Raw genomic sequence first — 13,764 nt, 5'->3', positions numbered from 1 at the left:
TAGGTGCCTAGCGCTCCCTGGTACATTTGGAGCCCTCTGTGCTTTTTTGGTTGAATCAGCAGTGGCTCCCTGGGCCATGTCTGAAGCTGCTGATGCAAAACTCCCTGAGGTTCTGTCCCCTTCACCAGGGAGCTGGTGAGGATTTTTGCACTTTGCTGGCAGAACAGTATTTTGGACCTGTCAACAGGTAAGTTGGTGAATGCCTGTGCAATAGAAGAGAAGCGTTGCAGGCCCCCCCTCCCCCTGGTCACAGAGGTCCCTGCTATCGGAGAGCTCCCAAGTGCCATGGCTGGGGAGAGGTTTGTCCTCCCCCTCGACAGTGCCTCTGAGTGCCCTGCTTCCCTTAGTGCTCTTGCATACTGTCCCTCATATGCGTTGCGTCGAAGCAAGCAAGAGCCTTTCTGCCTTCATGGCTTCTGTGCAGTCCCGCACAGTTCTGTGCATGCGCAAGCCTGCCGTGGAGAAAATCGTACAAGCTTCTAGCGCTTTCTCACTGCAAAGGGCATTCCCCCCCCCCCGCCATCCAGAGTGGAAGTTTCCCACCCAATGATTGGGAGAGGGGAGCAATCTTCCCTCAGGCTTCTCTTTGCTGCTGCTTGGAGAGGACCTGTTCTTCTAGAAGTCCTGCTGTCATGAGTTGAATTTCAAAATATCATCCTGTCTTCTTCTTTCCTTGCCTTCTCCTGAACTGTAGAGGATGGCTCTGTTTAAAAAGGGGCATAGACTGTGGCACAAAAATGGCCCAGTCTGATGAAAACGCTGTCTGAGGCTTGCAAATCATTTGTTAATCTCCTGCCGTACAATACATGAAACACGGGTTCAGTAACCTTGCTGTTGTATACAAGATAGGATTTAAACCAGGATTTTCCTTAGTCGTTTTCTTAACTGCTGAAGGTAGCCTATTGCACTGAAATCGTGTCTGCTGTGCGGAGATAACACTGTTTACTGTTGCTCTTCTGCAAAGATCTTCGTAGGATCGAGCTTCTGATGACACCATGAGGCTGGGAAGCCTCTGAATTATGGCTCCTGCCTCCCTGATAAGAGAATATGATTTTGGTCAGTAGGAACTCAAATGGAGAACGTGAGCAGCTCATAAATTTAGACCCCCTGCGCCAGCCATCTGTGTCCATTACCACTTTTTTGTTTTTAATATGAACTGAGGTTATCTTCAATTGTATATATTTATATAGCAAGCGGACCTGTAAAAGGTTCTGTGTTTTTCTTTAAAAGAAAATTAAGACATGATCCAGACCAGCCCCTCTGGTTTCACGGGGGCGCAATTAAAGTCAGTGGGATTTAAGCACTTGGGCTGGATCATACCTCCGGTGTGTTTTCATTTTGCTCATTCGTATATTTTAAAGTATAAGAAAGGGGGGAAAATGTTCATGAACGTCTTAAAAATATTAGCTGTATATCCAAAGTGCCTTAAAACATTTACATGTTGCACACATGGAGAACACCATTTGCCAAGGGTAGTGTAACGTAAGGCTGATTCAGCTGGCAATAGAAATATGTGTGTGCTTAAATTAATGAGCAGTTTATATAGATATGAGGCCTGAGCCAGCCGAAATTAAGCACTTGGATTTCAGCTGGGGAGATGGTTAACTCATTTTCCCATTAAGATTGATTCAAGTGGGTCGCTGTGTCGGTCTGAAGCAGTAGAACAACATTTGAGTCCTGTGGCACCTTTAAGACCAACAAAGTTTAATTCTGGGTATCAGCTTTTGTGTTCATGAACACAAAAGCTCATATCTTGAATAATCCTTTGTTGGTCTTAAAGGTGCCACGGGATTCACACTTTATTCTAATTTTCCCATAAAAATACATTAGATTTCAGTGCTTAGCTTTGGTTTGGTTTGTTGGTGCACTCAATCTGTTTGTCTGCTTTGAGAAAAGTCCACTTTTTCAAAAGCTTAGGAGAAGGAAAAGGAGATTGTAAGCCACTCTGAGACTCCAAGTGAAGGGCGGGGTATAAATCCAATCTCCTCCTCTTCTTCTTCTTCTAGAAAGCAAAACATTTCTAGACCCCAGCTGAGGGCTTTTTCTGGGGAATTACTCTGGACTTCAGAAACAAAAAATTGGGTCTGTGTGCACCAAGTGGCTGTATTTCAAGCAGCTGTGTGTGGTATGGATGAATTATTGCAGTTCCTTGCCACAGTTTAATTATACATAGTTTTCTAAAATGCTTAGAACAAAGCAGGGTTCAAAACAGAAATATAAAATATTTTTGGGAAAGTGTTTCCAACTGTCATACATTTTTCAGTGTGGAAAGTCTGTGACGGCCCTTCAGAGTCCTTTGACAGGGCAGAGTCCCGAACAGAGTCGCCCCCTTCTCATCCCACCGATTTCAACAGGCTACAAACAAAATTGCACTGTAAAACTTCCAAGTGTATGTGCACACGAAAGCTTCTACCCAGAATTAAACTTCGCTGGTCTTAAGGGTGCCCCCACTGGACCCTCCCTTTGTTCTGTTGCTTCCGACCGACACAGCCGCCCACCTGAGTCTATAGCAGGATATGATGCTGTCACATATATTTTTTTACCCCACATTTATATTTCTATCCCACCATTCTCCCAGTGGGACTGAAAATAGATCACAACCTTAATTTAAAAAACAGACACAGCAGTAACTTTAAAGCAGCAGAAGAATACCGATCCCTAAATACCACCAAAAGTGGTTATATAGGAGCAGCTGCCTGAATAGCTGTGCCTTTGGCTGCCTTTTAAAAGGCAGCAACAAGTAAGCCTTTTTGATATTGGCTGGGAGGCCGTTCCACCATGGGGATGCCACTAAACAGGTTCTAGGGCAGATGGTCACCGCTCTCACTTGCAGGGTGGAATGTTAAGCATGCCTCGTTCAACCTAACGAGGGTGGCTCTTGGGCGATGTACAGGATGCGTGTCTGCCCTGTGTGGTATATGGAACACGGTGGCTTTTGTGTGTTGTTCCTGTTCATTTGTGTCGCTCACTTCTCCTTTTCTGACTGTTCATCTCTCTCTCTCTCTTTTGTTTTCTCCCCCCCCCCACTGACCTCCTTGCTGTTGGTCTTCTGTTTGGCACGTGGCTGCAGCACGTTGTCAGGGCAGGACTAGTGAAGTATCCTGAAGATGATAACGAACTGGCCGACAGCTCCAGCTGTCAGAGTCAAATCTGTTCAGTGCAGTAGGTCAGGCGGTACAGTAAAACAATTTGACGTTACTATTTTGTGTATATGAAATAGTAACTAATGTGGTATTATATGTCCTTTAGATTTGTACTTTTGCAAGGGATAGAGCGTAATGCAATCATTTCAGGGCAGGCAACCATCAGAGTGCTCCGTTTGGCTCCCCCCCCCCCCCCCTATAGTGTATTAGGCCTTTCTTCTGGTGTCCCTGCACTACAAGTAACATCTGGATCAGAACGTGCTCTCGATATTTTATCAGCACAGAATTTTGGCAAAATATCACAGCTTATTTATTTATTTATTTATTTATTTATTTATTTAATCCGATTTCTATCCCGCCTTGCCTGACAAGCAGGCTCAAGGCGGCGTACAATAAAAATTTACAATAAAAACAGATAAAATTCTAACAATAAACTATAAAGTGCAGATTGAATACAAACAGTAACGTGCAGATGGCGATCGTTGAAGTTGTTCCCGTATGACTAGACCAGTATCCCAAAGAAAGTGCCAATAATAGATGTTCAGTAGCTCGTTCAGTGGCAGCTCCTAATCAAAAGCCTCATGGAAGAGCTTGGTTTTACAGGCCCTGCAGAACTGTAGAAGGTCCCGCAGGGCCCTGATGTCCTCCGGGAGCTCGTTCCACCAGTATGGAGCTGCCACTGAGAAGGCCCTAGATCTGGTGATAGTCAGTCTGGCATCCTTGGGGCCAGGGACAGTCAGGCGGTCTTGAGTCCCCGACCTCAGTGATCTCTGGGGAACATGTGGGGAAAGGCGGTCCCTCAGGTAGGCAGGCCCCCGGCCCTATAGGGCTTTAAAGGTCAAAACCAGCACCTTGAAGCGCATCCGGTCTGCTATTGACAGCCAGTGCAGCTCCCTCAGGACAGGTCGGATGTGCTCTTGAACAGAGAAGCCCATCAGCAGCCTGGCTGCTGTATTCTGCACTTGTTTGTTCCTGGGACAGATTGATGTGTCAGCAGGTGCTAGGCCACCGTGAACAGCTGGGATAGTTGTGGTGAACTAGCTGATGCTCTAGTAGCAGAGAAGGAACGTTTCTTTGCTGACATCGCTGCTGCTCCGTAGGTCTTCCAGTGGGCTCTGTAGCATAAGGTGTCAGATTCAGTCTGGGTTTCCCACCAGTGATATTCTAGATCTCTCCTGGCCCTTTTCAGTCTACCCAGTTCTGTGGTAAACCAGCGAGCCGGTCTTCACCTCAAGGGCAGGAGTGGTCAGCGAGGGGCAACCTCATCGACAGCTTCAAGGAGCTTCATGTTCCCTTAGCGATCAGAGCCTCTGGCACCAGCCTCTGCTTGGGCTGTTTGGAAGGCTCTCCAAGCGTTGCACCATTTTCTAGCATCAAATTCGACTAAACTGAAAAAAACCCAACTCATTCTTTCATGAGAAGTGTTGCCTGCTATTAAAAGGTAGGTGACGCTGAAGCAAAATGGGGAGGACTTTCAGAAAAATTTCTTCCCCCTGTAAAACCACCTCTCTTCTTTTTGCTGGTGTGTGAGAGGCTGTGCTGCAAGATCTTTTCACTCGGGTCCAAGGGGGAAACCAGTAAAGTGTTCCCTTATTCTGACGTTCCCAGGCCATCTCTCGCTCCCCCTGTCCAGTCGCCCCTGTTTGACTAAGTGGGGCATGGTGTGGCTGGGGAGCCTCCTCTGAGGGCACGTTGGAATAGGCTTCCTCGTCCGCATTTTGCTCCAGCTGAACTAGCCAGGCAGCACTTGCATTTAGCAAAACCGAGACTGGGAGAAACGTGTGCCCCGCAGCCGGCAGCAAAACTGTTGGTGCCGCATGGCAAAGCAGGTTGGCAACAGAGGCACGTTCCCTCCCTCCCTCTTCCGTTTGAAGTGTGGACCACAGAATGAATTTCGCCTCAGCAATGCAGTCAGGGAGCCAGTTCAGGCCGCTTGCTGTGTGGGGTTGTCTTGTTTGCTATTTGATTGCTGGTTGATTCAGAGTTGAAAGAGGAAGAAACAGTGTTGAAATAGGAGCACTCATGGGACCGTGAACATGTGCAAAAGAAAAAAGAAAAAGGTGATTAGGGGTGGTATTTTAAAAAGGGTGTTTTTTACCCCTCAGGCCCCACTCTTTGCAGCAGAAATTTCAAAATTTGAGCACACGGCTGTGAAGAAGCCAACGGAACTTGTTACAAGAACACTTTCCCCCTTATTTGGAATCAAGGAATTTTTTTAGAATTAGTATCAGGACATACCATAATCTTTATGCATGATTTCCAGGAAAAGAGGACGGCCTCATGCGCACCTTCTGACTAGCTCTTTCTTTTGAATGCTCCATATTTCATAGCCAGGTCTCTGTCTTCCAGGGTGAGCCATTAACATATGAAATGTTTTACCAGCACTTTGGAAAGACGTTTCCTTTTGGATTCTCTCACTATAACCTAGTCTCTCTCTCTCTCTCTTTTTATGACAGAGGGTGGTGAAGGCAGATATTGTAAACTACAGCCAGGAGCCCGTGTCGAGAAAAGTTAACTCTCCTAGAAGCTCGATGTGTACAATTCAATGAATGTTTTCTCCTCTCTCTCTCTTTTTTTTGTTATTTATCTCCTTCAGTGGCTCTACTGCCTATGCAAAGGCATGTTGTTTTAACCGTGAACATTTCTCTTGGGCAGTTAGAGATTCCGACCAGTTACTACCCCTTTGTGCATCGACCAACAGCGGGCAGTTTCCTTGGCTAGCCAAGGCTTGGATGTTTGGGACCACACACTTTGTAGAAAATAAGATAGAGGTCTAGATATCTATATTCTTGTGAACTATATATTTCCGTAAACCAGTGTAACTATGTAAACAGATGTCCTTTTACAGATCTTGTTAGAATATTTCAGGGGGGGAAAGTATAAATTATATGACATGAAAGGCGATGCTTGAAAATAAACCAGTCCAGTTAAAATATTGTTTGTTTTCATGCCTGATATTTTTTTTTTTGGGGGGGGGGGTTGTTCTTGCTTTTTATTCAAATCAGTTTGAGTCTAGTGGCACCTTTAAGACCAACAAAGTTTACTTGGTTGGTCTTGAAGGTGCCACTGGACTCAAACTTAGTTCTGTTGCTTCAGACCAACACGGCGACCCACCTGGATCTATTGAAATTCACGTAATTTATTTATGTGCTTCACTTCCAATCTGCCTTTCTCCCTGAAACTCAACAACACACTGAAGAGGGCAAAATAGTGAGAGCCCGGGTAGTACAGAGATTAAAGCATTAGACCAGGACTGGGGAGACTCTGGTCCAAAGCCTCACAGCTGACCTTGTGCCAATCACTCTCATCCAGCCTATCCCATGGGGTTAGTCTCCGGATACAATGGAGAAGAGGAAGCTTGAGCCGAGTCACCGTCTGGCCTGGAGCGTGGAGGAGGGAGTGTGAGCACTTGTGTGAGGCGGGGGGGGGGGGGGGGGCTCAGGGGGGCGGGTCTCAAGCAAGGCACAATACTTCAAGAGTCATGAACACAGCTGTATTGACAAGGTTGCTCTCACAGTGCTCTCCCATGCAGAGGAGTCACTTCACTCCCTGTGCCAGCTACCTGGTGCCCTCTCACTGCCCCGTGTGTCCTGCCTTTGCCTCCACCTCCCCAACAGTTGTAGTCATCCAGGACACCAAGGGAGTGCCCCCTCGCTTCCTCTCCAGCGCTGCCCATACCAGCTGAAGGGCATGCCTTTCCCTGCTCAGGGCCATGGCCATGCCCACCAGCCAGCTGTGGGTTTAGCTTTTGAACTGCCACTGTTGCCATGCCCTCACCCCATCGGCAGGCCCTGTAGGCATATTTGTCTGCCAACTGACGCTCCTTAGAGGACGATGCCATAAAAATGGGCTAGAATTGCAAACTCTCTATAGCTTGGCTAACAGAATCTGTTCTCCCCCAAATTTAGGGATCTTCCAGCTGTATATCTTTATCAACTTATAGCTCCAAATTTGCGCAGAGCCATCTCCTTGGCCAGATTTAATGTTCTTCCTTCTGCTCTTCTCTGGCAGATTCCAGGGGATCCCCTATTCCAGCAGGTGCTGTCCTTGTAGGAAGGACTGTGTTGAAACCGTCCCCCATGTTCTCCTTCAGTGTTCCTTTTATTTGGTGCCCCGCCAGGATCTTTTGTATCCTATATTACCTTAGTTCCCAGAGATTCCTGATGATTTTAAGGTTCTGTTTTTAGTTGATACTCCAGATGCGGAAATAACAGAAATAGTAGCAAGGTTTCTTCTTAGCACTATGGCGATACGTTCTGATAAGTAACCACTAGGTTTTTCTATTTTTATGCTGTTTTCCTGCGCCGTAGCTCCAATTTTACCCTATATTGATTTGTATTTTCCGATCTATATTTAACCTGATCTCCTATTGTATGCATATACATCTCCCTTATATATAAAAGCCGAATGGTGGTGGCATTTCTCTAGAACATTCCACATGCTCTGTAATTGGTTGGCGCCCTGGTGTGTCACTCAGAATCTGTCCCTATCCACTGGCTGCATTGCTTGAGTCTCGCCTCCAACATTCTAAACAGTTTGCTGTTCCTCCCCCCCCCATAGCCAGTCAGAACACAGAGGTTATTTGCATATGCAGCCTTATTGGCCTTTGCCTCGGAACACAGAGGTCGTTTGCATATGCGACTTGATTGGCTTTTGCCTCTAACATTCTAAACAGTTTGCTGTTCTGAGGTAAAATATGTCCAATCTCCAGGTGAGAGCGGGAGATCACTCAGAATTACAACTGCTTTCTAGATGGCAGAGATCAGTTCCCCTGGAGAAAATCGTGGGCTCTGTATCCTTATATGCTGCTGAGGTGGCCCCTGTATGACAGCCAATGTCACGTAGCAGTCAGGGTTTCAGAGCACGGGAGAGGCTGCAGGTGTGTGGGGGGTGGAAAGCTGAAGAGTGAGGGGGATATAAAGGTAGGTTGATGATTGGCTGGGAAGGAGATAGGGTTGCCAACTCCAGGTGGGAAATTCCTGGAGATGTGAGGGATGGAGCCTGGAGAGGGTGAGGTTTCAGGAGGCGTGGGAACTCGGACAGGTACAAAGCCATAGACTCCACCCTCCAAACCAACTATTCCCTTCTGGGGAACCATTGTTGCCAGTCTCCAGGTGAGGGCTGGAGATCACTCAAAATTACAACTGTTCTTTAGGTAGCAGAGATCAGTTCCTCTGGAGAAAATGGTGGACTCAGTGTCATTATACCCTGCTGAGGTCGCCACAGCAAATTGACACTGAGTGTCCAAGGCCGGGGCACCCGTCCAGAGCCTCTTTCTAGAGGCCGTTGTATTTATTTCCACAATGAACCTTTTTCCTAGTATGCCAATAAAGGCTTGTTAAAGTCAAAAATGTGCTACAAGCTTTGGCATAGCCAGAGTTAGTCTTTGACTCTGTGGAACCACAGAGGGAAGAAAAGGATGGCCATAAGACACAGTACTGAAGTCCGGAAACCTAGAGTTGCTCCTCGACTTTGTAAATCTTTTAAAGTGGATTTATGTTTGGGGACAGTCCACCGTGCAATTGCCTGCTTCTGAGGAGCCCAGTGAGGCTGCCCCGAGAGTGCCAGGCAGCCTTCTGTGGCCTCTTCTGCTTGCTGCCTCCCCCCTGGGCAGTGGGAGCTCTGGGAGACTGCCCCTGGCCACCATTAGCTGAGCAGAGGAGGGGAGGCAATGCTAGCCGGGGGCACCTGGTCTGTGAGAGGAGCACGGGAGAGGGAACTGTGGCAAATGGGGACCCCTGGGAGAAGGCAGGAGGCACAGCAGGCCAAAAGCAGCCCTGGGAAAGGCAGTTTGGGCCTCAGCCTTAAGGAGGAAGGCCTAGGAGAGGCTTCCAAGGACTTGGAGGGGAAATGGCAGGCTGGGGAGGGCAGCGGGACGACAGCCCATTAGCCGGGAGGCCAGGCACTGAAGAAGTTTGGGAAGCATTGGAGGGAACCCAGGGAAGTCCTGCCCCAGGTGCTCCTTTATAAGGCCTACCTGGAGATCGCCAAGGAGGAAGGAGGCTGGGTCTTGTCCTCAAAGCCAGAGGGCAGACAGGCTGGATGGAAAAGAAACCAGAGTGAGGCATCTCTCACAGGTGTGAGAAGCCCGAAGGTGCCCCCCCCCCACTCCAGCCTGTGACCTCTGGAGCCTGACAAATTGAAGGGCACTCATCACAAACAAAATATGTTTTCCCCGAAACAAAGCTGGTGTTGGGTTTCAAACACCATGTGCCAGTTAAATGTCAGGTGTGTTTTCAACCCCCCCGCCTCACAAATTCTCTTCCCATGCAGAATACCTTTTACAATCTGCTTTCTAGTTATTGTAAGCATCTGTGTTTAATTTACAGACCTTCTACTCAAAGATGAGAAAGCAAAAGCCCTGAAGTTTCCAAGATCGGATCCCTGTTTTTGAGCTTGCCGTAGCAAGCGGCTTCTGCCTGGAGTTGGGTCTCCTGTCCCATTTTACATTTGTTCTCATCCAGGGGTCATTTCGTAGAAAAAGAGGTGCAGGAGCTCATTAGCATTACTTATGTGCATATGCTACACCCCCTGACATCACCGGAAGTGTGTCAGAAGGCAACACCCACCACTCAGGCTCCACTGGACTGTTTTGGATTGCTAGCTATGGGGGGGGGGGGCGTGCAGATCTGACCTCACAGAGGAGGGAGCGCTTGTACCTGAAGGTGGGATGGGGGGGGGGCTCTACAACTTACCTGGCTGCTTCTTGCTCTGACTGAGGGCTGCTGAGAGCAGGGGGCGGGGCTTGTTGCATGTGCCCGCCCCCTGGGCTCCTTACTGCCAGAGCTCCGCTCCTGTGGGCTCCCGCAGGAAATGACCCCTGCTCTCATCACATTTTTTCCTAACACGATCATTTTCAATTGGTGTGGGTGCATAAAAAGTGTCATTGGAACAGTTGACTCAAAATGGTTTTAGTTTCAATAGTCTGCCAGAATCCAGACATAAGAATGTGCCAATTTGACTGTGTTTTGGACAGTGTAGAACCCCCACCCCCCACAGTGGCCTTACCCTCAATCGGATGAGTTTATCATATTGAGAGCTTCGTATTGTTGCCCTCAGCAACATAGCGCTGAACTGGATGGCCCCAGCTAGCCCAGTCTCATCAGATCTCGGAAGCTAAGCTGGGTCGGCCCCAGCTAGTATTTAGATGGGAGACCACCAAGGCACACCAGGGTCGTGACATGGAGGCAGGCCATGGCAAACCACCTCTGAATGTCTCTTGCCTTGTAAACCCTACGGGGTCACCATCAGTCAGCTGTGATGTGACGGCAGTTTCCACCAACACTAGCATAAGCCTGCCTCCTACTGAAGAGGAGCCCCATTTCTTGGCACTGTTAAATCATTTTTTAAAAAAAATAGATGAATCATTGCTTTTGGGACTTACAGCATGGTGACCCCGCAACGAAGCAACGAAGGAGAGATGAGTCAAGCCAACTGGGGTAGGCCAAATGCACGGAGAGTCGAATACCAGACCACATATTAAAGCACACCATGTCTTCATTTGTATTGTCTGGATCAATGCCCTGACATACAAACACGAGCTGGATCATCTTGGTGGGATTTGGGGAGGTATTTTGATTTCTATCTAGGAAAAAATGAAGTGCGATTTCTGGATCTACTCTTGTATTTGTCAAAAAAAAGGATGAGGTGATGCTTTAAGCCACTTAATGGAAACGTTCGAGAGAAATGTTGACCTCCCTCTTCAAAATTCATTTGCTTTTTAAAATTTCTCCGTAGCCTTGAGAGAAAGAGCAAAGCATAAACCAGCATTGGCAGAAATGGATTGCCCAGGCCACTGACGTGTAATTTGGCTCTCCTTGATAACAATGCAACAGAGGTCTTCCTTATTCATATTAATAGCCCATTTTAACATTTGTTCTTTAACAGTTTCATCTTCAGTATACCATTTTAACAACACCTTATACATTTTAGAAATATGGAAACCTGGGAATATTTGTGGAAAAATTCTATTAAGATCTCGACATGTACTAATGTTAAAGAAAACTGTTATAAGATGATGTATAGGTGGTACATGACACCTAAGAAAATTGCAAATATGAATCAAAATATGTCAAACAAATGCTGGAAATGTAAGAGGCATGAGGGCTCATTTTATCATATGTGGTGGACTTGTGAGAAAGCTGTAGACTTTTGGACAAAAGTCCACAATGAAATGCAAAAAATATTGAAATGTTCTTTTAAAAAAGCACCGGAAATTCTGCTTTTGGGACTTAAAATGGAAGAAGTCAATACGACTAAAAAGACTTTACTCTGGTACCTGATAGTGACAGCGAGAATGATTTATGCTCAGTTTTGGAAGACAGAAAAGGTACCAGAGGTTGAAGAATGGATACAAAAAGTTCTGTTCATGGCACAAATGGATAAGATTACAAAAAAACTGAATAACAAAGAAGACGATGAGTTTTTTGGAGAATGGAATGACTTTAAAATTTATCTGGAAAAGAACTGGGATGTGAAACAAAACTTAATATGTTTAGATCAATATTAAGTCAAATGATGTTATCTTTAGATTGTAATGATGAGAAACTGATATTGTTGATGATATGAAGTAATTTGGAGCAGGGGTGGAAGCATTGTGGGAAGCCATTGGAGGGAGGGGAGGAACTGGGAATGGGGTAGACAATTGATAGAATGAAATGTTTTATATGTTGTATTCCTGAGAAAATAAAATTTGTTTACCAAAAAAAAAAAAAAACAAAAAACAAAACAATGCAACAGAGGTCTTGATTGCAGTTGTAAAATGGTTTGCATAGCCCTTAATACACTGGGAGAGTTCTCAGTGAAGACCCACTTCCTAATGGAAAGGAGGAAATGAAAGACTCCTATGCTGGTTTATTATTTCCTTTTTCACAAATGCAAGTTATTTCAGGGCCATTTACACACACAAGGGCTTCAATGTGTATATGTTGCGGAACTACATTGTATACTTGCTAGAGTATTTGCGTGCAAAACATTTAACATACCTTGTTTAAGTTTAATGGACCAGGCCATAACTCAGCCAACAGAAGACATGTTTTGCCTCCAGAAGGTCTCCAGTTCCATCCTTGTTGTCTCCACTTAAGTCTCAGTGCTGGGTGAGTTGGACTGTACCTGGCTAGGTACAGCCAGCGTGGTGTAGTGGTTAGAGTGCTGGACTGGGAGACCCAGATTTGAATCCCCACTCTGCCATGGAAACTTGCTAGTTATGAGCAATGCTCCCTCTAAGGCTGGGGTGTCAGACATGCGGCCCGGGGGCCAGATCAGGCCCCCAGAGGGCTTCTATCAGGCCCGCAAGGGACTGGCTGTCTCCTGCTTCTTCCTCCAGTTCTGCTGCTGCTGCCATGTCATGGCTTGCTTTCCCAGACTGACTCAATCGCTCAGGGGAGATGGATAGGCAAGCTTCTGCTCCCTGCACAGGGCTGAGGCTCCTCCCCCTCCCAGATTGCTACAGCACAGACATTCTGATGCAATCATTCAGAGCAAGAAGTGTCAGTTCTCCCTCTGAGGTGGAGGCCATCTTGTGGGTGATTCCCAACCATCTCTTAGGGAGGCAGGAACTTCAAACTGTTTCCTGTTTCCTGTGTTGGGAGTCGCCCTCAACTCAGTTTTCTTCCTGCCTCAGTAGGGAGAGCAGTAAAAATTTGGCTTCGCTTCTACTTTCACTATTTCAAACTGCTTATCTTTCTCTTCTTTCCTGTTTTTCCTTCATAATTCTCGATAATCTACCTCAGTTCACTTTCTCTGTCTTAACAAAACAAAACAAAAAATCCCCTCAACTGTCACTTTGTTTCTTTCTGCGAGACTCCTCTCCCAAAAGCGGCTATGGCACGCAAGGGAGACATTGATGGCTTTTTATCCTCTGGGGAAATCGATGGGGAGGAAAGTAGAAAAGATCGCGCAGGGCGAAAAAGAGGCCTGGACGGCAGCGATCGACAGGCAGATGCGCATAGCGCGGCCAAGCGCGCCAAAAGCTCCCACACGCTCCAGGAGTCTCCAAACATGGCGGCAGCCATTTTGATGAGTGACCCGAGACTGTGTGTCTGAGCGGGTCCGACCTAGCAGCGAGTACTCTAATAGAGGCTGCCCGGGAACATGACGGAGAAGCGGAAGGCTCTTCTCACAGAGGTAACGCTGATGACGCTGCCTCGGCTCCCTTGTCCCCCAGAGTCATGTCTTATTTTAGGAGAGCCATGAGGCAAGAGATAGTCCGTTTTTGCAGATCAGGGGGTCGTTCTAGTAGATCTCCGTCATCTTCCCCTTCCCCCCCCTCCTCCGAAAAAAGGTCTTGCCCCCACATCCGAAAAAGGGAAAGAAAACGTGGCCTACGAAGGCAGCAATAAAAGGCTTCCCCAAGCAGAAACACCTGTCAGGTATTCTTCAGGGGGAGGGAGAGGAGGACTCTGATGCCTCCAGTGATAGAGAGGAGGGTGAGTTTAGCTCCAACGCAGAGGAGGAAGACCAGATTTCTATTCCTCCTGAGCAGTCCTTCAGATTTTTTAAAACAGAGGACCTCCATTACTTGCTGTCTAAGACAGTTTCTGCCCTTAAGATCCAAAATCTACAAAGAGCAGGGACCAAGCGTTCAGAGGATCAGGAGTTACACGAGGGGTCTGAAATTACT

The 13,764-nt window shown here is 46.9% G+C and overlaps 1 protein-coding gene across 1 annotated transcript in view; it reads left to right on the top strand.

Annotated features, from left to right (window-relative positions):
* RAB28 (RAB28, member RAS oncogene family) overlaps window positions 1-6,064 on the top strand; it is a 135,272-nt gene extending 129,208 nt beyond the window's left edge. Inside the window, exon 7 of the mRNA XM_015409535.1 lies at window positions 5,600-6,064. Within this exon, the coding sequence (XP_015265021.1) occupies window positions 5,600-5,692 (93 nt within the window). The 3' untranslated portion in view covers window positions 5,693-6,064. The remainder of the gene's footprint in view (window positions 1-5,599) is intronic.
* Window positions 6,065-13,764: the final 7,700 nt, after the last annotated feature.

Source organism: Gekko japonicus, unplaced genomic scaffold (assembly GCF_001447785.1).
Source record: "Gekko japonicus isolate JY-2015 unplaced genomic scaffold, Gekko_japonicus_V1.1 scaffold1191, whole genome shotgun sequence".
In the NCBI taxonomy this organism is placed as follows: domain Eukaryota; kingdom Metazoa; phylum Chordata; class Lepidosauria; order Squamata; family Gekkonidae; genus Gekko; species Gekko japonicus.
The sequence above is the reverse complement of the archived record's forward strand: the minus strand, read 5'-3'. Positions and strand labels throughout refer to the sequence as shown.